Genomic DNA, 25,254 nt, shown 5'->3' with positions numbered 1-25,254 from the left:
GAATGACAGGAGCCAGATTTATTACCTGAAATATGGGACCTCACCCTGGCCCACTGCAGGCAACAGGAGCTCTTCCATCAGCTTTTTTGCTTTATATGCAATTCTACATTCTGCCCTCATAATTTCCCTTGGTCATCCTTAACAATTTTCATTCTGACTTGCCATGCCTCAAGTTTAAATCAGGCAGCAAGTTTTTGAGGCAGAAATGGCATCTTTGAGCTTGTTTTTGAATCACCTACTTCCCCCCCTGCCAAGTTTCCAAAGATAAAAGAAACCTCCTCACAGCACTGAAAACAAATAAATAACCAACATGTTCTCTCTACCATTTCTCATCTGGAGAAATTTTCACTTTTTCCTGGCTCAGAGGATACATCCACCAGCTTCTGTCTCACCATTGCCCCACCACACACAGCAATGCAGCTGCAGCTCTGAGGCTGGGCAAGAGTGAGGATTTGGAAATATTTGTTTCTTGCCCTGTTTCCATGCAGAAGTTTGATTTCCAGGGATGGGAGAGATGGCACAGCCCCTGCCCCGAAGCACACACACTGCAGGTACTCCATGGTGTGACCTCCGTGCAGTGCTGCCTGTGAGTTCTCTCTGCTAACAGCCCACCAGCCTCCCACCAAAACCAGGGCAATCTGTAAAACCTGTTCCCTGCAGTGCTTTATTAACAGCTGATTCCCCACCACCACCTTGTGCTGCTTTAAATTCCAAAACCATCTGTGCCTTTTACCTTCTGAGCCTCGAAATTCACATCAGGTCCTGTGAGCTCCTCATCCCAAAGCTGCTCCCACCCAAATCCAGGAGACCTTTGGTCCTCAGGAGGCCAAGGGGCTGAGCTCAGCCCTCCAGCACGTCCCCTCTGCCGTGTCAGCTCAGCAGGGATGGCACTGGGATCCCTCCACAGGATGAGCACCCACCTGGGAGACCCTCAGCCAATGAGCCCAGGCTCTCAGGGTGGCTGTGACAGTGTATTTGTGACAGTGTATTTGTGACAGTGTATTTGCATTTTGTAGAGAGACTTAAAAGCAAGGAATACATTGGTGCATCCAGTTTTTGGACACCTACTCAGCCCTAGTCATGGCAACACTGGTATTCATTCTGTATTTGAAGGAATGGCAAAATTTGACAGATACAAGTAGGGAGCACTCACATTTTCTCTAAAAAAGAAGTTATTCAATGACAGTGGAAGAAAAGCTTTAAGCAGTTGGTGTTTGCCAGAGGCCCAGCTCCAACAATATTGCCATCTCATTTACAGTATTTTGAACAATCCTCATGATTTTTTTCTTTTTTAAACAATGTCACTAACGCTGTACAATTAAAACCTAGAGGATAAAACATGACCTGGGGAGTGGGGGAGGGTGGGGAGGGGCTCATGGTTTTGTTGTTGGGGATTTTTTTGGTTGGTCAGTTGGTTGCTTGTCTTTTTTACAAATAATTACAAATACAATTCCAAGAAGATATATTACATTTTATATACAGAACACACCATTTCTATCAGGGTAGGGTAGTAAGCCTGGCTTTTATTTTTACATGGCAACCCTGAGATGTCTTGTCGTCTTCCCTTGCACAGAAACTATACAAGTTCATTAACTCCTTCTAGAAAAAAATGGATTGCTATGTCTCAATAGCATCATCACCCTGTATAAATACTCAGAAAGGGAAAAGCTTAGTCTCTTCCCTAACTCAAATGTTCTTAAGATTTTTTTTCCCATTTCCCTGCTTAGTGGGAACAGATAATGGTGACTTTTTCAGTGTGCACCTCACTCCTCCTACTTGCCTTTTGGTAGTACAGTGAACAATTACTTCCCTTTTTTTTTTGTTCTCCTTTTCAAATAAGTTTCTGTCAGGAATGAAGATGATGCTTTTCCAAAGATCTGTTTCCTGAAATTCCACTGTTAATTCATGAGCTACTTCTCAAACTAAAGGATGAAGACAGAAGTGTTGGGTTGGCTGGAAACCAAGTAGCTTCTGACTCCTCATCGGGTTCTGCTCTCTCCACCCCACCACCTCTTCATAAAAAAAGCTTCAATTCAGTTTATAACAACAGTGAATTCTATGGATCTTTATGGAGAACACTGAGTGCATTTCACCACACTACCTGAAATTCAGGTGTACCACACTGTCTCCTGTTCACCTGCAAGCTCCAGCACGCCTTGCACCAGAGAGCATCTGAAGAGCGAATTCCTCTGCGCGGAGCCTTGGCACGGATCCTGACACCCCTTCCACAAGCCCTGGAACTTTTTGAGAAGCAAACTTTGGAATAGCTGGATGACTTTTAAGCTTTAAAATTATGCATGGGAGTCGTCAGCGTGAGCTGTCCATTGGGGGCCACCTCATTGCCATCATCTTCCAGCAGCCCCGACACGTCGGCGTTGGGAATGCTGTCGTGGTAGCTGCTGAAACTGATGTTGTCCTCTTTGAGTTCAATGGTCCAAAAGGGAGCGTTCAGTTTTCGGTTCTGATACTCACGGTACATGTAGACAGCACCCACAAAGCCCATCAGCAGGACCACAACAATGATGATCACTGTCAAAATAATGATGTTAAACTGAGTCCATGAAACATCAGCGAAAGCAGAGGTGCTGTTGTCAGAGGAGCTTATAGGAAATATTGTCTGTAGAGTTGTTGGTGACAAAGTACTGTTTAGCACTGCCGTGGAAAAGGATGTGGCCTTGGTGGTATTTGGAGCTGAAGTTGTAAACTCCCTTGGTTCTGGAGTGACTTCTACAAAACAAATTAAAAAATTATCAATAAAAAAATTTGCTGAGCTGAAAATCGAACACAAATGTAAGAGATTTGACATTTAATATCACAGTTATTATGGCAATTAAGGCTACACTGCTAAACTGGTATTTTTTCAAAGCAGTTTAGAAAATGTCTGTCCAGGGCTGTGTGTGGGGTTTTTTAATACAATGCTGTGTACTAAGTGCCCACAGGACTGCTCCGAAAAGCCTGGTGCTGAGGGACAGGTACAGCAGTCATGATCCAGTGTTCATACAGGAGCTCATGATGACAGCAAGTCCCAGCCCAGCTCCTGTTCAGAGCAGGAAAATGGAGCTTTACCAAGCTCAGCAAGTTCAGACTCTGAACCAACGTGTCCCTTGGTGTCTGTGTGGGCTGCACACTCAGACACAGCAACTCCAGGAGCTTCAACCCTTCACAGCCAGTGCACCAGATGTAGGACTTTGTTCTCAGTATTATTATTTCTACTTGTACAAACAAGAAGATCAAAACTGAAGAAATGAACCACAAGTACTCAGCCATCCCAGCATTTTGCAGTGGGTTCAGTGTTTGCACCATTTTAGGTAAAAGGGCAAAATAACCTCAGTTCTGCTTTTGAACGAAGTCAAACACACAAACCACATGGAGATCCCCAGTACATGGCCACAAGCAGGAGGTCACCAAATCCCAACAAAAAAAGATTGTGGATATCCTTCAGAAGCTTTTGAACACAGCAGAGGCCATTTGGGATCCTGGTTTGGTTTCAGCTGCTGGCATAGGTGCCCTCAGGAAGGATCAGAACATGGGAACTATCAGACTGTGCTCTGTCTTTTCCTAAATAGACAAGAACCTGCCTTGCTTCCAGCAGCCATGGATAAACTCCCTTCTCAGTTCAGGAGTCAGGATAACCTTGAGATCTCAGAAGTGGGATGTGAATTCATTACGCCTGCATCAAACCTGCTGAGCTACAGGCCTCAGAGAGCACCACAAATCTGTAGCATTAAGCTCACAAATGTAGCTAATAAAGCATTTCCTCACATGAATAACCTGATCTATTTTAGATTCTCAAGTTCAGGCAACAGGAACACTCCACAAGCTGAAGCCTCAATCAGCCAGAATGTTCTCTGCACCTATTGCTCCACAGGACTCTCTGCATCCTCTTTCCCACTCTCTTCCTGCCAAGAGAAAAGCAACTTCATTTTAAATCCATGTACAGCTGCAGCAATTACAGCTGATGGTGCCATGCTGTACAGATCCAGCTTCCAGCTCTCCTGAACATCTCCTAATTATGACTGAGGAGCAGAGTCACTTCCGAAGGACTAATTTTGCACAAAGTTCCATCTCCAATGGCAACAGGAGCTGGAAATATTCAGCACATGCCCTGCCACGGGCCCTCAGGGGAACTCCCACAAGTTAACTTTGGGCTGTCACATTCCCAGTTCAGGCAACTGAGAAAGAAATTCCTCTGGAGGGGCATCACACACCTGACTGAGGTTCTGCTCAGAGTCCCCTCCCTGCAGCAGCTCCTCTGTTCCCTCAGGCTGATAACAACACTCAGGGTGCTGAATGCCAGAAGGCATTTCTCTATGGCATGACAGGCAAAATTTTGCAATAGGAAGCAACATGACAGGAGCAAGAAGTTCCTGGAAAACCTCTGGCTTTGGGAAAAGGGCATGAGGAATTCAGTCATCATTTCCAAATTCCTTCACCAACACTCAATCCCTGGCAAAGCTGTAAGTAGGGAAAAAACAGAACCGAGACAATGGCTGATTCACCAGCAAGGAAACAGCACTTTTCTGGGCTTTATGTGTGAGTCAGCATCAGCTCAGGGCTGGCAGGGAGGCCTGGGGTGAAGACATTTCCTGGCACTCCCAGGATGGTCGTGGTGAAGTGCGGGGCTCTGGCCCCGGCGCCGCTTCCGGGCCGTGACACGGCGCTGCCTGTTCCGCTCCCGGGGCCCTGCCAGCCCTCCAGATGTCCCAGAGCAGCTCCTTGAGAGCAGCAGCTGCTCCCTCAATGGGCTGCTTTGGCAGCTTTGACAGGAGCCTCACATCCAGCTGCTTGATTGAAGCGCTGGCTCTGCGGAGCTGCTGCTGCCTCCTGCAGTGGAGCAGCTCTGGCAGGAGGCCACACACCTGGCCCCGGGGAGGCTGCGGTGCTTGGCTGGGTGGCACAGAGCCACAGTGCACCAGGGTGAGTCCCTGCTGTGCCACCCCATGGCAGCAGGAGCACCACCTGCTCTAGGGCTGGAAACACTCGCTTTGGTCCTTTGAATATCCTCTCTATGTGCCTTCACAGCATCACAGAATAATGAGGTTGGAAGAGACCTCCAGCATCAAGTCCAAGCTATGCCCTAACACCTCGACTAGACTATAGCACCAAGTGCCATGTCCAGTCTTTTTTTAAATCCAGATCATGGATGAGCTGATGTAAAATTGCCATTTCCAGCCCTGTTACAGCTAATGAGCATCCAACTTTGTTGTACTGATCATCTCCCTGAGCAGAGAAGGACTCTGTGATTACACACCCAAGTGAGCAGCACAGGAGTGAAAGCCACGTTAGCTCCTGGTGGAAGATCTGAACTGAATCTCTGTCCATGACAAGGACAAATTTGTGCCCAAATACCTCCCTGAACTCTGGGTTCTTTCATCTAATACATCACACTGGCAATGCTTCCATGCATAGTGTTAGACATCCACCATGAAAACCAACCTCCACATAACCACTGAAGGAGCAACTCCAGAACCATTTTCTCTCATTGTACATTAAATACGCTACAAATGGATTGGGTTTTTTCCAGTTTGTTAACTAGCAGTGACTGTCAGGGTCTGGAATCAGGGTGGTTACAGAGCTAACTCTAAACCACCCTTCAAGGCCAGAAGGCACCAACAACTGTGTGCTGGAGTTGCAGGTGGTGGAGTCACCGTCCCTGGATGTGTTTAAAAAAGCCTGGACCATGATTTAATTGATGAGGAGGTGTTAGGCCATAGGTTGGACTAGGTGATCCTTAAGGTCTTTTCCAACCCAGTTCATTCTTTGATTCTGTTACAAAGATCTGCTTTTCTTCTCTGCACCAGAGTCCAGATGAACCTAAACTAACACGAACAATTACCAGCATTCCCTCTCCAACCTTTGTCCAGCTGCACAGTGAGCCTTGCCACTGACTCGAGCAGCATTTTTACCTTTCCTGGTGCAGTTGGTGCCCGGGGAGTCCCTGGTGTAGCCCTCCTGGCAGAGCTCACAGTGGAAGCCCGTGGTGTGGTACAGGCAGCCGATGCACTCGCCGCTGTCGGGCCGGCACACGCTGGGGGACAGCGCGGGGTCCACGTTCCCATTGCACTCACACCTCGTGCAGATGCTGTCTGAGTTGTAGTAGCCCTTGTCACACTGGTTGCAGTTGAGGCCAGTGTACCCTTCTATGCACTGGTCACACCTCGGGATGCTCTCACCAGGCTCTGCAGAACACAGAAAGCAAAGCAGGGATGTGCCACAGCCCTTGCAGAGACACCCCTGCTGTGGAGGTTGTTCTGTGGGGTTTGTTCTGTAGAGTTTGTTCTGTGGGGTTTGTTCTGTGGGGTTTGTTCTGTGGGGTTTGTTCTGTGGGGGTTTGTTCTGTGGGGTTTGTTCTGTGGGGTTTGTTCTGTAGAGTTTGTTCTGTGGGGTTTGTTCTGTGGGATTTGTTCTGTGGGGGGTTGTTCTGTAGAGTTTGTTCTGTGGGGTTTGTTCTGTGGGGGTTTGTTCTGTGGGGTTTGTTCTGTGGGGTTTGTTCTGTGGGGGTTTGTTCTGTGGGGTTTGTTCTGTAGAGTTTGTTCTGTGGGGGTTTGTTCTGTGGGGGTTGTTCTGTGGGGTTTGTTCTGTGGGGCTGACCACAAGGCACCCTGACAAAAATCAGCAGCCACAAGTATTGACCAATCTCAAATACTGAGCTGAAAACAAAGCTTCTGAACTGCAGCATTTTCTCTGTTAGTAGGGGAAAAAACAGCTTTGGGGAGTTCTGATGTCTTGTACCAGCCTCACAGAGCAAACTCAGTACGTTGCTAAGGAAATAAATTATTATTCCTGAACATTTCCATCTCAAATAGGCAATTTCAGAGAACAGCTGGAACTGTATCAGGGATGCTTGCAATCCAAAGGAACTTTTGGGCCTATACAAAGCCAGAAGCAGCTTGCTTGCAAAACTGATTAGGGAAATATCAAAAAAAGCCTTAGATATGACTATGACAGCTCTGACTTGTCTCAGTTGCATTGGAGAATCTCTGCATGGAGTCCCATGGAGATGTTCAGAAGCAGACTCAGAAGTCTGGAGGGCTACATGGCACTGCTGAGCATCTCCTGCCGCCCTCCTGGCTGCCACAAGCTCAGCAGCTTCTCTGCAAAACTTTGCAGGTTCTTCAGAGCAGAGTGCAGCAACACACTGGGAGCTGGAACCAGGCTTTAAGATCCCTTTCAAGCCAAACCATTTTGTGACTCTGATCCCTCCCCTGCACAGCTGCTCTCACAAGAGGCAACACAAGCACCAGGGACCCATCACAGCAGGTGCTGCTTCCAGTGCCCACACCCAGGAGCTCCATAGGCTATAAAACACTTCACTGGGCTGACACCCTCTGAGGGGCAATGTAACTGAGGAGAACAGCCTTCATTATGAGGAATTAGAGCAAAACAAGAGCCTCACCTAAGTGGCAGGTGCCAGTGGATGCCACAGTGGAGCAGGGGCAGCGCTGGCAGCCGTGGGCAGGCTGGGTGCCCCGATAGAAACCCTCCTTGCAGAGCTCACAGTGCTCCCCCTCCGTGTTCTCCTGGCACTCCAGGCAGGTGCCTGAGGAACAGAGAGGAGAACAAGCGAACATTCAGCAGCAGGAACTGGAGCAGAACATTTGGAGCAAGAATCCACGTGGAACACACTCAATTATCAGAGCTCACAGGTGGTTTTGGATGCCCTCTGGCCTAAACATGAGCCTGGCCTCTTATGACCTTCTGATGCTCATCCCCTCATTCCACACACACACAGATAATGTGAAAAAGCAGGTGGCCCCAGCAGAGGCCCCACAGCTCAGCACTAAAAGGTCACTGCAGGTAAACACAACTTATCAGTGTTAAAATTCTCCTCAAGGAAAGCAATTTCAGTTCGCATTTGTACCAGTGAGATGGAAAAGTGATGCTGAAAGTCCCCCACTCTCATGAGGGGTCCCTGAGGTTTATGTCTGTGGATTTTTGTGTGCAGCCTCTTCCTGGGTACACCTGTACACCTGAGCTGGTGGTCAGGGGTGAGGACATGCCACTGTCCTGCTCTGGGGACAGGCAGCTCCATCCTACCAGTGTGGCTCCAGCCCCTCCACCCCAGGACAAGGCAGCAGCAGTCCCTGACCTTCCCAGAGAAGCAGAGAAGAAGAGGGGACTCACATGAGCCACCTGCCCTTCCTGGGGAAGCCCCTGAATCAGAAACTCGACGTGCCGTGTCTCCACAGGCACCGTCTCCTAATGGCCTCCAAATTGAATTTTGATACTACTGTGACCCAGAAGAAAAATCTCCTTAGTTACAAAAGCACAGCCTCTATATAAAGCCCATCCATCACCAGGAACATGCTGTAATTCAGCTGGCTCCTTGGTGAGGTGGCAGGGAGCTGAGGGAAGATTGGATTAAATCCCATGTACCAGATTCTGCAAAGGCAACAGCTCTTTCTATAAACTGGGGTGGCCCAGAGCAGTGGGAGAGCACAGCCAGATCCACTGAGCTGACCCAGCAGTCCTGGGGGATGGATGAAGTCTCATATCAACATCAACCACAAGGAAAAAATCCTGATTGAGGTTTGTGCTGACTCTTAGAAAGACCACAGCAGATTTTCTTATTAATATCAGAACAGTTTGGCTCCCTCACAATCCCGACACGGCTGCTGCTCCTCAATTCCCACAGTGATGACTCCACAGCCAAGCACCCCCAGGCAGCCTGGCATGTCCTTGCAGCCAGCCCTGCTGCCAAGGGCAGGAAGCAAACCCAGGAAATGGCTGATTCACCCACCCAGCAGGGCCCTGCCAGCACCCCTTGCTCAGCGCCACCTCCCACACACTGTTTGCTCTTCCCTCAGCAGCCTGTCAGGCACGAGCCAGTGGTTTTTGTGGGAGAGATGTCAGGTTTAGAAGGGAAAATTATCTGCTGTGCTTGGTTTCTCCAGCTGCAAACCTGGATCAGCCATTTCAATGGGATGGATGTGTTGGACAGGGAAGTTCATCTGCCTGGTCACAGCAAGGCTGCCTTGGACAGTGCTCTCCAGGGCCATAAATCTGGAATCACACCTGTGCTGCCTTGGCCATTTCAGGAGCAATGTCTTTCCCATCAGCAGAAATCACCCACATCCATCCCCAGCAGCCCTGCAATGGCTGTGTTTCCCTGAGTCAGCAGCTGCTCAGCCAGGCAGAGCATGCACAGGCATGCAATCAGGTATCACTGCGGAGAGCCTTAATAATTAATGGCACTTCTCATCCTGATAATGCCCTCAGGAAGGATCAGACCTCACAGGACCCCAGCTGGGGAGCACCAGCCCACCTCAGTGCACAGACACACACAGTACAAGGGTCGTGGCAGAGGAAGCTCTGTCAGCTGGGGAGCTCCTGCTGCCCAAGTTATTTATTTATGCCCAGTAATTTCAAATATTCCTCCTGGCCAGAGCAATGCCAAGCAGGAGCTGGCTGCAGAGCCAGCAGAGGGAGCCCAAAGTATAGCATGAATGGGAAAAAACTTTGAAAATTGGACAAAGGCTACACAGAATTGATGTAAAGCTGGGGAGGTCACACAGAGTGCAGTCTCTAGAGCAGGCTCCAATCTAATTTTTAATCAACTTCGTTCTCTGTTCTGGTTTTGTTTGGGTCCCTCAGCCATAGAAGCAAAAAGTTTCTGTCAAATCAACAATCAATCATTAACCAAAATAAGGGATTTTCATTGCAATGCTGTGGGCAGCAGTGGGCAATCCCAGCAGAAACAGCAGCCCCATCCCAGGAGCAAGGTCTGTGCTGGGTTTTCTTTGATAAATCAGGAGCAGGAGGAACATTGAGGGAACAAAAAGGAAGAGCAGATTATCCTCCTCCTTCACAAAACCCACACACCCAGCTCCAAATCAGTGAGACAGCTGATGTGTGCACAGCTCTAGTGACAGCCTTGTGTCCCTCAGCACTGGCAGGACATCAGCACACAGAGCTCAGTATAGAGTGAATGCAGTAATTCATCCTCAAGGGAACACAGGAATTCACCCCAGGGAACGCAGACCCAGTGCCCACAGAGCAGGGCAAACACAGCCCATGAGGGAACCTGGGCATTCCTGTGCTGCAAACACAGCCCATGAGGGAACCTGGGCATTCCTGTGCTGCAAACACAGCCCATGAGGGAACCTGGGCATTCCTCTGTGCAAACACACAGCCCATGAGGGAACCTGGGCATTCCTCTGCTGAAACACAGCCCATGAGGGAACCTGGGCATTCCTCTGTGCAAACACAGCCCATGAGGGAACCTGGGCATTCCTGTGCTGCAAACACAGCCCATGAGGGAACCTGGGCATTCCTGTGCTGCAAACACAGCCCATGAGGGAACCTGGGCATTCCTGTCCTGCAAACACAGCCCATGAGGGAACCTGGGCATTCCTCTGTGCAAACACAGCCCATGAGGGAACCTGGGCATTCCTCTGTGCAAACACAGCCCATGAGGGAACCTGGGCATTCCTCTGTGCAAACACAGCCCATGAGGGAACCCGGGCATTCCTGTGCTGCAAACACAGCCCATGAGGGAACCTGGGCATTCCTGTGCTGCAAACACAGCCCATGAGGGAACCTGGGCATTCCTCTGTGCAAACACAGCCCATGAGGGAACCTGGGCATTCCTCTGTGCAAACACAGCCCATGAGGGAACCTGGGCATTCCTCTGTGCAAACACAGCCCATGAGGGAACCCGGGCATTCCTGTGCTGCAAACACAGCCCATGAGGGAACCTGGGCATTCCTGTGCTGCAAACACAGCCCATGAGGGAACCTGGGCATTCCTCTGTGCAAACACAGCCCATGAGGGAACCTGGGCATTCCTGTGCTGCAAACACACAGCCCATGAGGGAACCTGGGCATTCCTCTGCTGAAACACAGCCCATGAGGGAACCTGGGCATTCCTGTGCTGCAAACACAGCCCATGAGGGAACCTGGGCATTCCTCTGTGCAAACACAGCCCATGAGGGAACCTGGGCATTCCTCTGCTGCAAAAACAGCCCATGAGAGAACACAGGGGCACAAATTGCCCAGAAGTACATGATTGCATGAGCTCTGTCTCTCCACCAACAAATTCTGCAATATTACTTGTAATTATTATCCCTTTCTAAGCTCCTGGATAAATATTACAGAACTGCCTTTCAGCCTGGAAGTTCTGAGGAGAGTTTGAGGAGAATTTGGAATTTGAAGTGAGTGCTGTGGCTGAAGTGGGGTTGTGCAGGCAGTCCCAGAACTGCTCCTCCAGGATCTCTCCTTCCAGGTGAGATTACAAAGCAATTGGGCTCCCCCTGCCCTCCCATAAGCTGTTCAAGCACAGGTGCCTCAACGTTTGCACTCCATCAATATCTGAGTGAGAGACAGTCAAAGAAATAATCAGAGAAAATGAGCAAGGCCAATTTACAAAAAGTGGGCAGTATTAATGAGATGCTGGCAGTTTTTAGCAGCTCTAATCCTGTTATCTGTGGCAGCAGGTCCCCTTACGTCAGTGCCAGCCCAGGGTATGTTTCCAGGTAAACAGCAGCTAAACAAAAGGTCTTTAAAAGCCCATGTTGTGTGTTTGTGTAAGTGCAGAGAACAATAGAGGCCCAGTTTTTGATACAGGCTGCTGAGTTAGGGCTCTGGGCTAAAGCACACAGCTTTCACTGCCTTCCTTCAGAGGAGACCAACCCCAACCCTGCATTTCCATTTCAGTTTAAGGTAAAGATTTTGGGTGTGCAAGGCACAGAGATGTAGATGAAGGGGACAAGAGCAGAATGTGCTGAATGAGAACAGAACAAGCAGAGACAGAGGGGGCAGGTGAAGGACAAGAGGACATCATCACCTGTGGAGCTGTCACAGCTGTGGGAGAGGTTGTTGCACTGGCAGGGCTCACACGAGCTCTCGTTGAACCGGTAGAAGCCCTCACTGCACCGGTCACACTTCAGGCCCGTGACACCAACCTTGCACTGGCACTTCCCAGAGCTGCAGAGGAAAAACAAACAGTGAGATCTGGCTGTGCTGGGAGGCATCCAAGGTACAAACCTGCAGGCAGGGTTTGGGACTCCCTGTCTTCCTTTCTGCTGGAAGCAGGACATGAAACACAGGGGCAACCATTTCCAAAAAGTGATGGGGACTTCCAGAAAGGACGAGTGTCTGCCAAGCCAGTTGCCCTGACAGCAATTTCCAGCTGGGCACCAGAAATCATTGCTCATTCCAGAAAGCCTTGGCCCAGAGCCATTCCCTTGCATCAGATGCTCCCACAGCCCCTCTGGAGTCCCTGCTCCACCTGCACCAGCCCTGGGTCCTGCAGGACACTGCCTCACCCATGGTCACTGTGCCTGACCCATCCCAGAGCACCCACCTGGCTCATCCTCTCCCCTGCACACCAGAGCTGAGCAGCACCTTCCAGATTTTCGTGTGAGCAGACAATTCCCTGCTCACCAGCTGCTCTGCTGGCTCCCCTGGGAGCTGGGGCAGCAGCTCATGTGTCCTGCTTGGCTCCAGCCAGGGCAGGTGTCAGCCACCTGCACTCCCTCCTCTCCTCCTCCATGATCCCATTTATCCTTCCCCATCTCCAAGGACCCCTCTCTCCAGCTGAATTCCACCCAGTAAAGCCAAGGAGAGACAAGAGAGGGTTCTCCCCTCCCCAGCACTCCAGCTGACCCAGACAGGAGCTGTTTGCTTGGGCACAGTGTGACTGCAGGGAGGGTGGAGCTCTGCACTGTGAACACACAGGGCATTGCTGGTGGCTGCCATGAGCAAACAAATACCAGGAGCTATAAAAAGCAAAGGTTACCCTCATTCCTTTGGCTTTCTGTGCTCCTCTCTCCACACAGAGAGCTTCCAATGCTTTGCTTTCATAACAGACTTCATACACTGGCAGCATTTAGCTCAACCCTCAGAGGAATCCCAGGAATGGATAAATGCTCCTTCCCATCCAGCCCTGGGCACAACCACTCTGGAGGTGCCTCATCCCACCTGGGCACACTGGGAACAGCCAAGCCAAGGGACAGAGAGCACCCAGAGCCCCTGCACATCCCAACAGCCCTGGGGGCACCTGCAGGAACCCCAGCCCTGCCTGCTGCAGGGAACCACCACAGCAACCCAAATAAACAGCATTGCTCCCCTCCAGGTGGGGATTTATCTGCAGAGGGGGTGATACAGACAGACAGACAGACAGACAGACAGACCCACAGACAGCCCTTCCATGCTGCATCACCTCTGAGCTCTCCCCTGTGTAACCTCCTGTCCAAACACCTTTGAAACACCTTTTAAAATCAGCATTTCTCACTGTGCCTGCACAAAGCTCATCCATTGTTCCCCCTCTCCTCCTGGAAAGACTGAGCAAGGCACAATTTGCTCCTAAAAGCCTCCAGAAAAATCTGCTGATTAAAACTAATAGATGTTTGATGCACTGCTGATGTGTTGCTTTTAAGTAAAATGCTGTAGATTGAGATGTTTTGGGCAAGACATTGCTTCTGTTAGAAATCAGCATAATTCAGTATTTCTGTTGTTTGTTTGTTTGCCAAAGGAAAAGGAACTACTCACCAAAATATGGACCTCAGCCCAAGGGGCTACACAATTAAATACCTGCAGAATCTGAAATCTCAAGGATATTTAATGGCCTGATCACAAGAAGAAGAAAGAAATATGATGTTTCCTTGCTCTCCAGGCCATTATCTGAAAGTGCAGCAGGCAGATGCAAAATTCAAAGGCATGCTGGTAAGCAGCTCAGTATGTTTGGCTGGTAAGCAGCTCAGAATGTTTGACTTTTAAAGAGCTTTTCACAAGACCCAACATTAATCCAAACGTTGTCACAGTGTTTAAAATCAGCGCAAACAAAAAGCAGCTTTTTAATATTTGCTCCTGCCTGCTACTGCTATTCCTGTAAGAGGGCAGGGGCAGGCAGGGAAAAGCAAGTGGGGAGGAAAATCTGATGTTTAGCCTGAAAACACATCTTTTGGGGATGCAGCATTTGAGCTGCATCATCCTCACCCTCCCTGGCTTCCGCCTGGAGTTCAGAGAGCTCTGTTTGACTCCCTCATGTCCTGACCCAGCCTTTCTCTCAATGACACCCTCCTCTTCCTCCCTGCTTCCACACAGACTCCCATTTCATTGCTTTCAAGGAGCTTTATTTCCCCAATGACCCTGCTGGACCTCAATTCAGCATTTTGGGGCACAGTCCCTTGATTTTACTCGTTAGCTTAGAAATAACAGGAAAGAAAGCTTAAAAAAGAAGAAGGGGGGAAAAAAAAGACTGTTTGGAAAGTTTGGTTTGAATGCCTCTTGAACAGACCTTTTCTCAACATGTTACACATGGCACAGAGCCAAGTCCTGCATGTGCAAGAATTAAATCACTCAGCAAATATAAAGCTTTGCCTGTGGTCATTGCTTCCACAGAATAAAGCCCCCTTACAACACTCCTTTTTATAGCTCCAGCCCAGCAAAGTCTGTCAGACACTTTTTAAAGCAAAGGTCAATGATATAAATGCATTGAAACCACCAAAAAAAAAAAAAAATCCTGTTAACAGACCAATTGTGCCCATAAAAATCCAGAAATCTGAAAGAAAAGACCCACAGTTTAATACTTGCACAGTGAGAACTGAACTGGATTTTGAGTATCAGCCAAGAATTTCTTTTTGGGGGGAAGTGGGGAGAACGAGGGGGATGGGAAGAGGGAAACGTTTTGATGCAGCAACATCAATTACTCAACTCCACTTCAGATGATGATTAACCCCTGTGAGGCCAGCCAACGTTCAGCTCTCACAAAGGATTGATACAAATATCTGTTGGGATAAAACCAGACTCCCAGTAATCAAAGTCTCCTGCCAGCATTGGTTTCTAGCAGGTTTTTATGAATACACTCACTCTGGGGAGCGTGTAGGTGGTGTGTGTCACCATCACATCATCCATCAACCTTACAGATGTTTCCTACTGATTAAAACCATCACCAGCACGTGAGGCACTGGCCAAAGGAGCAGGCAGTGACTGCTGGTCAGGGACAGCCACATGCAAGGCTTGGAGCCAGCGTGGAATGATGTGACCCCTGGGGACAAGGGCCACATGGCAGATTTGGGACCCCCAAGGCAGGAGCTGGTTCACCTGAGCACCCTCAGGGTCCCTGTTCTGCCTCAGGAGACAGCCTGGGGCTGGGCTGGGACACAGTCACCCCGGGGAGCAGCACTCCCACAGCCATGGGGCAGGGCAGTGTAAATAAAATACTGGGGCAGGGACAGCCTACACCCCAAATTATGTCTCATTTCCAGTCCCCACAGCTCCCTTCCACTCCTCTGAAGGGGAAAGAGCCACAGGATCCCATCACTTGCCAAGAGATTTGTGCCATTGGTGGCAACCAAATGTTCCCTGAGCTGGGATTTTACACAGGACTGCAGCTTCACAGGTACAGAAGTCAAGGGGACACAGCAGAGACACCCAGCCCTGCCCTGGGCACTGATAGAGGACTGCAGGCAGTTTTGATCCACCTGGAAGTGTCTGAGGAACAGGGAACACAGAGAACAGGGAACACAGAGCATCCTGCAGGTGATTTCCTGCCAGGTCTGGTGGCTGGGGAAGGACACAGTGAGGGGCTGGGCTTGGAGCTGGGGCACTGCCCTCACTTTGCACAGGCTGCACAGGAACTCAAGGCCTCATCACAAAGGGAAAAAAGCATTAAAAGTGTTTGTGATCTGAGACAGAGCACAATGAGCAGCCACATCTGCAAGGGGTCCCCCACTCCTCCTGCACAGAAACATCTTGATTTTAGCAGGGACATGACAGGCACAAGATGGATGGGAGGATGAAGGACCATGGCCTTGGGGGCTGTTGGGAGACAAGCTGTGCACAGTTAATGGTCTGACAGAAACCCCTCAGTGAGCTCCAATCATTCCTCTTCTTCCTTTTCTTTTTTTTCCCCCCCAAGGAGGAGGAATGGAGAAATTAATTTTGAATAAATTCCCAGACACCAGAAAAGGCCCAGTCAGAGCCCAGGGACTCCCTGGCCGTGTCAGACCCAGCCTAAACAGCACAGCACCAAGCTCTTGTGCCTTTATTTTCAAAACATGTGAGATTGGTCAGATTTTGGGGCAGAGGCAGAGAAGGAGGGAGCTCCCATGGGTCTCAAACCATGCAAAACCTACAACAAGAGTTTTTCCAAATGCATTTATTGTTTCCCCTTGGAGCCCAGAGCACACAGCACACCCTGCCCAGCTCAGCATCTCCCCAAGCAGCCCCAGGAGAGCTGGGCAGGGCCACACTGCCCTAAGAAAGGGAAATGAGGGCTAAACCAGCCCTTCCCTGGCCATCTCCAGCTTCACCTGTCCCCTGGGGAAGCCCCAGTGACAGCAATGTCCCTCAGCTGTCCCTGGTGGCACAGGGTGTCCCTGGAACACCACAGTTCACAGCAGGCACTGTGGGAATGAGGGAAATCGTGTTGAACCATGAGCATCTCTAAAACAAACCCCATGAAAAGGCTTTGTCACACTTTGATGGGATAAGACAAAAGGATTCTGTGCAAGATTAGGAGGATTCAGAAGACATGGCTCCAAAAATGGAGTGTTCCTCCAGCAAGCCAGGCTCCTTTAGTGCTGATTTTCTGGGGTGTCTCACAGCAGCCAGGGCAGGAATCTCTCTTACACCTTCCTGGGCAACGTGGAAAAGTTCACATTTGAAAGCCAAATGCTCCAAGACACTTTGGTGGGAAAGCAATGCTGTTAACCACTCAGAATAATCACAGAATGATTCAGATGGAAAAGGCCTCCATGATCACTGAGTCCAACCCCTGATCATCCCCAGAGCCCTGAGTGCCATGCCCTGTCTGCTGAGCACCTTCAGGATGGGGACTCCACACCTCCCTGGCAATGCTACACAACCCTTCCCATGAGAAATCCTTCCTGGTGCAGCTTGAGGCCCCATCCTCTCATCCTGAGGGTACCAAGCACCCTCCCAACCCACGTGCTGACTTTTCTGTCACTCAGTCATTGAATATCAGCACGTGGGGAAGGGGAGAGCAGGAAAAAGCCCCTACCCAAAGCTGCTGGTGGCTGAGGTGGCTCTGTGGGAGAGTCAGTGGGGCCAGGGCCAAGCCCTGCAGCAGCCACCAGCTCTGAGCCCCTTTGTGGAGGGCACAAGAAGCAGAGCTTTATGGGGGCCAACACTGGCCCATTGTGCGCCACATTCCTCACTCCGTGCTGGGGCATGGCAGCTGCTCTGTAGGGCAGGAGCAGGGACACTTCAACACTTCACAGCTCTGAAAGGCCACTCTGTAAATGTCAAAGGGCCACCTTGTCTGGCCACCGCCGCCTCCGCAGCCCCTGCTCCCCCAGCAGCCAGGGAAAGCCAGGAAAATCCAGCCAGGGCTGGGGAAAGCCAGGAATCCCCAGGCAGGGCTCTGGAAAGCCAGGAATCCCCAGGCAGGGCTGTGGAAAACCAGGAATCTTCAGGCAGGGCTGTGGAAAGTCGGGAATCTGCAGGCAGGGCTGTGCAAAGCTGGGAATGTCCAACCAGGGCTGTGCAAAGCCAGGAATCCCCAGATAGGGCTCTGGAAAGCCAGGAATCTCCAGGCAGGGCTGCAGAAAGCTGGGAATCTCCAGGCTGGGATCTGCAAAGCCAGGAATCTCTAGGCTGGGCTCTGGAAAGCTGGGAATGTCCAGCCAAGGCTGTGGAAAGCTGGGAATCTCCAGGCTGGGCTATGCAAAGCCAGGAGGCTCTGGAAAGCCAGGAATCCCCAGATAGGGCTGTGGAAAGCCAGGAATCTCCAACCAGAGCCGTGGAAAGCCAGGAATGTCCAGGCTGTGCCCTCCAGGTGAGGTGCCCTTGAAGGAGGGGAGGGGAGGCAATGGAAACTCCACACTGACCCTGCAGAGGGAGGCTGGATGGGATCCTGCACAGTTCCACGAGTTCCTCACTCACAGCAAAGTCTCAGCCTCAGCTGGTGGGTGCTGGATTCCCAGAGTAACCCTGGGGATGTGCAGGAAACCAGAGAAGGACACATCAGTGGGGTGCCAGGGAGATGGGGTGGTCTCCACTGAACATCCACTGTGCCCAAAGGGGTCCCTCCATCCCCAGACCTCAGACAGCAGAAGACCCAGGGTACAAGCAGTGCCTGAAGTACAGGCTGGGCACTGCCTCTGAACCAGAATTTAGCCCCAAACAACCTAAACAGAGCCCATATTTCTTTCTGAGGGCAGTCAGTGCTTGCCAGAGCAGCAAAGTTTGCAACAGACAACACAGGAATGGCAAAGCCTGCTGGAAAATCCCCAAAATAACAGGATTTCTGAGAAGCCATAATTACCATAGGGGAGATGATAACAATCCACCTCTCCCTGCTGCTATGTCCAGTCACTCATTCATTTCCCATTCCTGCCTGCAACTGAATAAAAATGGGTTCAGGTGCCTTTACCTTCCTGTGGGGGGAGAGAGGAGGAGGAGGAGAGCTAATCAGATATAAAGGAAGTGAGAGGCTGCAATAGGGGAGAGATTTAGATAATTAAACATGCAGAAAAATAGGCTTTAACAGGGTATTCTTCTGCTTTTCTGACGTTCACATGTAATAATTTCCGCTACAAAACAAGATCTGTTCTCTTGCCGAGTGATGCTGACAAGGCATTACTGGGAGATAATGAGCCACCAGTTGTGCTCATCCAATCTATAAAAGGGACAGCAGTCTTTTTAAAGAGAAAAAGGGGGTTTGTCTGGTTTTGGGGGGGTTTTAAAGCACAAGTCCTTGAGGGTTTCAGCTCCCAAGGTCACATCTCCAAAGGGGAGCAGTGCCTGGTGTGGTTTACTGGATTGCTGAAATGCAGCAGGATGGAAAGAGATCCCACTCAAAAGAGACATTTCAGAAGTGTGATGACACTCTGCAGACAGAAAATGAAGATTTTATCGATGCAAAACAACTCCATCACTTCCCCCAAATAACCCCCAGGGTCTGGCACGGCCAGCAGCCCTGCAGGCTGGTGAAGCTCCACAAAAAGCTTGAATTTCAATGGACCTGCATTTCCCGAGCAGTGAAAAACGCCACCAAATCCTGCCTCACATGAGGTCCAAGGTGTGTCCAGACTGTGCCACACCAGGCTGCCCCCACAATCTCTTTGAACCTTCCCACATCCCACCAGCTCCCCAATCCCAGTGTGTGGCTCTCCCTGCCCAGCTTCCCAAGGTCCCCCAGAACCCCCAGCCCTCATTCAAAGGCCTCAACAAAGCACTTTGTCCAGGCTCTTGCAAATCCCCACGAGCTGGGGTCACAGGATCAGCCTCTCCACACAGAATGCCACCACAAAGGCAGCACACAGGGATGGCCCCTGCCCTCCCTGCTCCAGGGCACAGCCATGCCCAGGGACACTCTGCCTTCACTCCTTTTAACGTGAACACAAAGCCTGAGGTCCCCTGGAGGGGCAAAGCATCTCTGTATTAACACTTGGGTATTTCTATGTGTGTTATCATTTTTTTCTCTTTTTTTTCCACTGGAAATGAGTGACAGGAGCTCTCTCTCACATGAGTTATGCCCAGCCTGCAGCACAAGCCATGCAGGAATTGGGATCACAGGGCTGTCTCTGCAGCTGCTGGGTCAGCAAAGCAGCAGAGCACTGCACCCTTGGGCATGGGGTTTCAGCCCACAGCAACCAAAGGAGGCCACACATCACCTTCAGGCTGTCTGCTGGAGTTCTGCTTCCCACTCCCTTCTACTTGTGGGGAAACTGAGGCACAGGCAGAGGGAGCAACTTAAACTGATCCACAGCCCCCAGTTTAACAGGCATCTCTTTGCTCTAGGGACAGTGGCAGCATATGTGCATGATTAGTTTAGAGATTTTTAAGGGAACTGGGAAAACCTAAGCCAGTTTAGATGGTTAACCTGGGGTTAGGTAAACCATGTGGCAGAGCTGTGTCAGGGGAGGTTTAGGATGGATACCAGGAAAAGGTTCCTCCCCCAGAGGGTGCTGAGCACTGGAAAAGGCTCCCCAGGGATTGGTCCCAGCCCCAAGTCTGCCAGAGCTCCAGGAATGTTTGGGCAACACCCTCAGGCACAGGGTGGGATTGTTGGGGTGTCTGTGCAGGATTATCCTCGTGGGTCCCTTCCAGCTCAGAACATTCAGTGATTCTGTGATCCCTAAAACCCACGGCAGCCACAGCTCTCCCCTTGTTCCCAGGCACTGCTGCATCACTTCTCTTCCCTACAACCAAGTTTAAAAAACAAAACCTGCCAGGGAAACAGGGAATTGAGGGCTGAACCCTCCTGCCAGGCAGCAGCATCTCTCAGCAGCATCTCTGCTTCACAGCTCCACTCCCTGCTCACACCCCAAACCCACAGGAGCACCCACGCAGGGCCAGCTGCTCGTGGGCTAAACATGCTGCCCCCACAGCTTCAGGGGAGGAAGAGCCACTCACACCCCAGTGCTGGGCTGGGAAATTGGGATAAACACCTCAAAGGAGGTAAATCCAGGCCAGCCCTCCTGCAGATGAGCTGGGTCACACTGGGCTGCCCCGGGCCATGTCTGCAGTGCCACATGGGGATGGGCAGCGCTGCCAGCAAGGTAAAAATAACCAAAAACTGCAGAGTCATCTGCCATCTCCTGCTCCTCAGGAGGGGGATGCTGCCTCATCCAGGCTGGTGCTGCCTGCAGTCCTGGTCCTTCACACCCCACAGCCAGGTTTGCATGGAGAATTATCTCAGAGTGTGTTTGAAGAGCTGAGCCTGCACAGCTCCTCACACCAGGGAATGAGGGCTGCAGAACCAAAGGCTCCTCACACAAACCTCCCTCCCTCTCCCTGCTCATCCCAGCTCTGTGTGCTGGCTCAGCTGGGGACACGGGTGGCACTTGGGGTGCCAAAGGGTGCAGAGGGTCAGAAACACCATGAGGAGCCCCAGTGCTACCCTGGCTACTGGGACTGGAGACCACCAACCCCAACCCACTCCTGCTGCCTCTGCCTGGCTCCCTGCCCAGCCTCAGGGAGCCAGAGATGAGAGCTCAGGCACAGGACTGCTGCTCACATGAGAGAAAAAAGGGAAAAGAATCGCACAGGGGAGATGTGGTCTGGCCAGCCATGGGGACCTTCCCCAGCAGCACTGATCACTCTCACAGGGGAGATGTGGGCTGGGAACGGTGACCAGGGCATGGGGACCTTCTCCAGCAGCACTGATCACTCTCACAGGGGAGATGTGGTCAGGCCATGGTGACCGGGGCATGGGGACCTTCCCCAGCAGCACTGATCACCTCCACTCCCCGCCAGGCTGGGAGGTTCTGCTCTCCTCAGAGGACACAGCACAGCCTTCAACTCAAGGGGTCCAAACGATGGTGAGAGATGCAGCTCCTGGCTGTGGCTACATCCCCATGGGCTAAGGGCACTGCCAGGCACCCTCCCCACTTGTCCCTGTCCCCAGAGCAGGCACACAGCCCTGCCAGCCCTCATGTGCACCCACATGAGTCACCGTGCTCATTCTCCACCACTCTGACCTTGACCATGGCCCTTGAAACTTCAGCTTCTTTCTTTCCCCACCCTTCCTCCATGGACTGTGAACACTTCCAGGCCACAGCTATCTTTAGCAAGCATCTGCACCACATCCAGCCCAAAGAAATGTGATTTTTTCTGAGGTTTCTAGGCGTTAACCACAGCAGGGACAATTCCCTCCCCTCCCCACGATGTGTCAGCCCTCTCTGAGCAGCCCAGGGCTCCATTCAGCCCCTCAGCTTGAGCCACACACAGCTTTTCATCTAGCAAAAAAACCACCCAAACCAGAGCACAGAAATGCTCTGCCATCCCACAGGGGGATCTGTGTGGATCTTCCTAGATAATCAAATTTAAAGCACCACCAAAACAGAGCTTTGATTAGCAGCCATGGAGCCCATTCATAGCGACAGCATGTCAGGTCAATGTTCACTCCCAAAATCAACTCTGCGCCTCAGGAAAGGGATTTTTTTTAATTTTTGTTTGATGGTCTGCATTTGAGGTCTGGTTAACAAACAGGGCACTTGGGTTGCCATCTGGCCAGCCCAAGAGCGTGCTGAGAAATAATACAAATAATCATTATATGGTGGTGCTGTATTTAAAAGGCACTTTTATAAAAGCCTGGGTGAGCTGACTGAAAGCTAAGAGGGATCTTTGTGTGCCCTGAGGGCTCGGCCTTTGGGCACTCTGCCCCTCCAATCAGGAACCCTTAGAAAGGGTCAGAGTCCAAAATCTCTGCTGCTGTTCCACCCAGAGCCCCAGTGGAACAGCCATGGCTCTCCTCTGAAGCCTCACTCAGGAATTCGCTTGTGCAAGTCGAGCTGGGCTGGTGCTTTATTAAATAAATAAATCGTACAACTCACAGGATTTTCCATGTCAACAAAACAGTAGCTGGTTGCTGGTATTGGGCAATGCCTGCGTGCCTCATCCCTGAGCAGAGACTGCCTGAGGGACACTGCTGCTCCTCCAGGGACTGCTCAGCAGCCACCCAGGGCTGCCAGCAGAGAGCCAAAAATCCCTTCCTGCACTCACACACCCATTGCCCTGCAATGCATGGGAGGCTCTCCCACCCATCAGGGCAGATCCCCCCATCCCTGGTGCTTGCCCCCAGCCCTGCCAGCTGCAGCAGGAGCTGTGCCCAGCCCTGGTGCCCCATCTGACACTACAGGAGGAGGGGGAGCACCTGCCCTGCTGCCCTTTGTGTCCCACTCCATTTTCCCACACACATCACTACAGCAGCCCTTCTGATGCCCCCAGCCCTGCGACACAGACAACTGACCTATTTTTCTCTTTTTAAACACCCAGAGGTCATCTCTGTCTGCAGCAAACCCCTGTGGGGCGGGAAGGGAAACAGAGTGATCTCTGTCAGCAACATCCCCCTCCCCAAATCTCCCTGCACGTCTTGCCCTGTGCTGTCTCTTCTGAATGGCTGAGAATGAGCATCTCCCCCATCCCTCCAGGCTGGGAAATGGTGCTGAGGAGAGGCTGGGGAGGTCCCTGCTGTTTCTGGCTCCACACAGATGGCTCCAGCTCCACCTCATTCTCCTTCACAACTCAGAGCATCTCACCTGAAGCTCCCAAGGGCGTTCCTTGGCTCGCCCCATGCAGTGAGACGTGGGGAGACACCAGACGTGTCCATGCTTCACCCACTGCCCAGCAACTCACAGCTGGGGCAAGAACACTCCCCCCCAGTTAACCCAGTTGCTCCATCAGCATTTCCCCTCCTCTTCCAGTTCCCAAAGGTAAGATCTGCCTCATCTGCCTTTCTGCCCAATTCACCTTTCCAATAGATCTGACCACAATCACACTTTCAATTCTGTGGCAAACCCTGATGCTTCCAGGCACATCTTCCCATACTAAAACAGCCACAAAAAAAAAAAAAATAAAGTGATAAAACTTCATCCTTCCCACCCTCAAGAATCACCTCTTTTAGTAAGAAGTTCACTTTCCTCAACTGGAGAGCTACTTTTAAGTTCTGAATTGTCAGAGCTTATGCAAGCAGAAAAATGCAACACTGAAACAAAAAGGAAGGACATCAACAGAGGGTTTGGTCGTTTGGGAGAAGATAATGTATAAAATAATTACAGGCAGCATGTCCCTGCAGAGCATTCTGACTCTGACTCAGCCCCTGTCCTGGCAGGGACCTGCAGGTGTTCAACACGCGCTGAGCCCAGACCCAGCCCTAGAAGACAAAAAGGCAGCCTGGGAAGGCTGGAAGTTGCTGCAGGGTGGTTGCTGAGGTCTCCTCCAAGGAGAGACTTTGCAATTGCTGTCCCCATGAGCACGAGGTGCAGAGCCAGTGGCTCAGGGCTGCTGCTGGGTGTGATCCTGCAGAACAGAGATCCCCCAGCTCAGGCACTGCCTCTGATGGCTGACAGATCCCTGCTTGGAAAACCATTGCGTGCCAGCTTCCACAAGGCAAGATATGAGGGTGGGTGAGGTGAAATGAAGAGGAACACATTCATTATACAAGAGCTCCAGCATCAGCTCTGCTGCCTGTAAACACCAGGCAAGGCAGGAGCTGACTCTGCTCTCGGGCCACCGCTTCCACCGCAGTGCTCAGCGAGGGCAGAGCACAACGCTGTGCCTGCCTCTGGCATAAAACCCATCCCTTTGGAAAAGAAACCCCTCCACAGCCCCCAGCCTCTGCTCCCCTCCCAGCTCAGGAGTCCAACAGGGACTAAGGGACGCACAAGGCATTGGGAGAGGTTCTGCTTCCACGCGACTCCGAAACACAAGTCAGCTCCCTTGGGGGCTGCCAGGGCTTTTGCCACAACCACAGATATTTTCATAATTCAGCTCTTGAATGAGGAAGAACAATCTTCATGAATTTTTATAAGACCAGCTTCCCTCCTGCTTATTTCTTTTCCTTTTAAACACCAGCACAGACAACAAGATCCACTCCTGCCCAAAACCCAAACCACACCAAATCCCAACACTTGGTGTGCAGAACCGTGGGTTACTCACTGGCCAGCTCTTGAATTTTTGTAATTCAGCTCTTGAATGAGGAAGAATAATCTTCATAAATTTTTTTTAAGACCAGCTTCCCTCCTGTTTATTTTTCTTCCTTTTAAACACCAGCACAGATGACAAGACCCGCTCCTGCCCAAAACCCAAACCACCCCAAATCCCGATGCCTTGTGTGCAGAACCGTGGGTTACTCACTGGTCACACTGCTCACTGGTGGCTCCAGCAGGGCTGCAGCTGCAGGGCTGGCACTGCTGGCCTCCCAGCTGGGGGAAGAAGCCGTGGGCACAGCTGTGGCAGCGTGGCCCTGAGTAGCCAGGCAGGCAGTGGCACTGCCCCGTGGTCAGGTTGCATCCGGCGCTGCCCACCGAGCTGCAGTTGCACAGATCTCCTGCAAGGAAAGAGAAACAGAGGCATGGAACCACAGAACTGCAGAATGGCTTGGGTTGGAAGGGGCCTTAAAGCCCATCTCATTCCAAACTCCTGCTGTGGGCTGGGACAGCTTCCAGGCTGCTCCAAGCCACGTCCAACCTGGCCTGGGACACCTCCAGGGATGCGGCAACCACAGCTGCTCTGGGCACCCTGTGCCAGGGCACTGATATTTTCTGAAAAATCCTTTCCTCAGCATTTTTCCTCCTGAGAAGCTGGGATGCCTCAGGAACAAAATGTAAACATTGATTATCTGCTGCTGTGGAATGCAACAGGTGCATCTGTGATTGGTCTCTTGTGGTTGTTTCTAATTAATGGCCAATCACAGCCCAGCTGTCCGGACTGTCTAGGTCAGCCACAAGCCTTTGTTATTCATTCCTTTTCCATTCTTAGCTAGCCTTCTGATGAAATCCTTTCTTCTATTCTTTCAGTATAGTTTTAATATAATATATATCATAAAATAATAAATAAAGCC

General features: G+C 51.0%; 1 protein-coding gene across 1 annotated transcript in view; it reads right to left on the bottom strand.

The window, feature by feature from the left end:
• Window positions 1-987: 987 nt before the first annotated feature.
• MEGF9 (multiple EGF like domains 9) overlaps window positions 988-25,254 on the bottom strand; it is a 47,225-nt gene continuing 22,958 nt past the window's right edge. The window contains exons 2-6 of the mRNA XM_054284505.1: window positions 24,549-24,741; window positions 11,785-11,924; window positions 7,397-7,540; window positions 5,907-6,179; window positions 988-2,727 (exon numbers count right to left, since the gene is read on the bottom strand). Of these exons, the coding sequence (XP_054140480.1) occupies window positions 2,279-2,727; window positions 5,907-6,179; window positions 7,397-7,540; window positions 11,785-11,924; window positions 24,549-24,741 (1,199 nt within the window). The 3' untranslated portion in view covers window positions 988-2,278. The remainder of the gene's footprint in view (window positions 2,728-5,906; window positions 6,180-7,396; window positions 7,541-11,784; window positions 11,925-24,548; window positions 24,742-25,254) is intronic.

The sequence above is a fragment of the Melozone crissalis genome, unplaced genomic scaffold, assembly GCF_028551555.1.
Source record: "Melozone crissalis strain CALT ecotype California unplaced genomic scaffold, PUWL_Pcris_2 ptg000041l_1, whole genome shotgun sequence".
In the NCBI taxonomy this organism is placed as follows: domain Eukaryota; kingdom Metazoa; phylum Chordata; class Aves; order Passeriformes; family Passerellidae; genus Melozone; species Melozone crissalis.
This window is presented reverse-complemented; position numbering and strand designations above follow the sequence as displayed.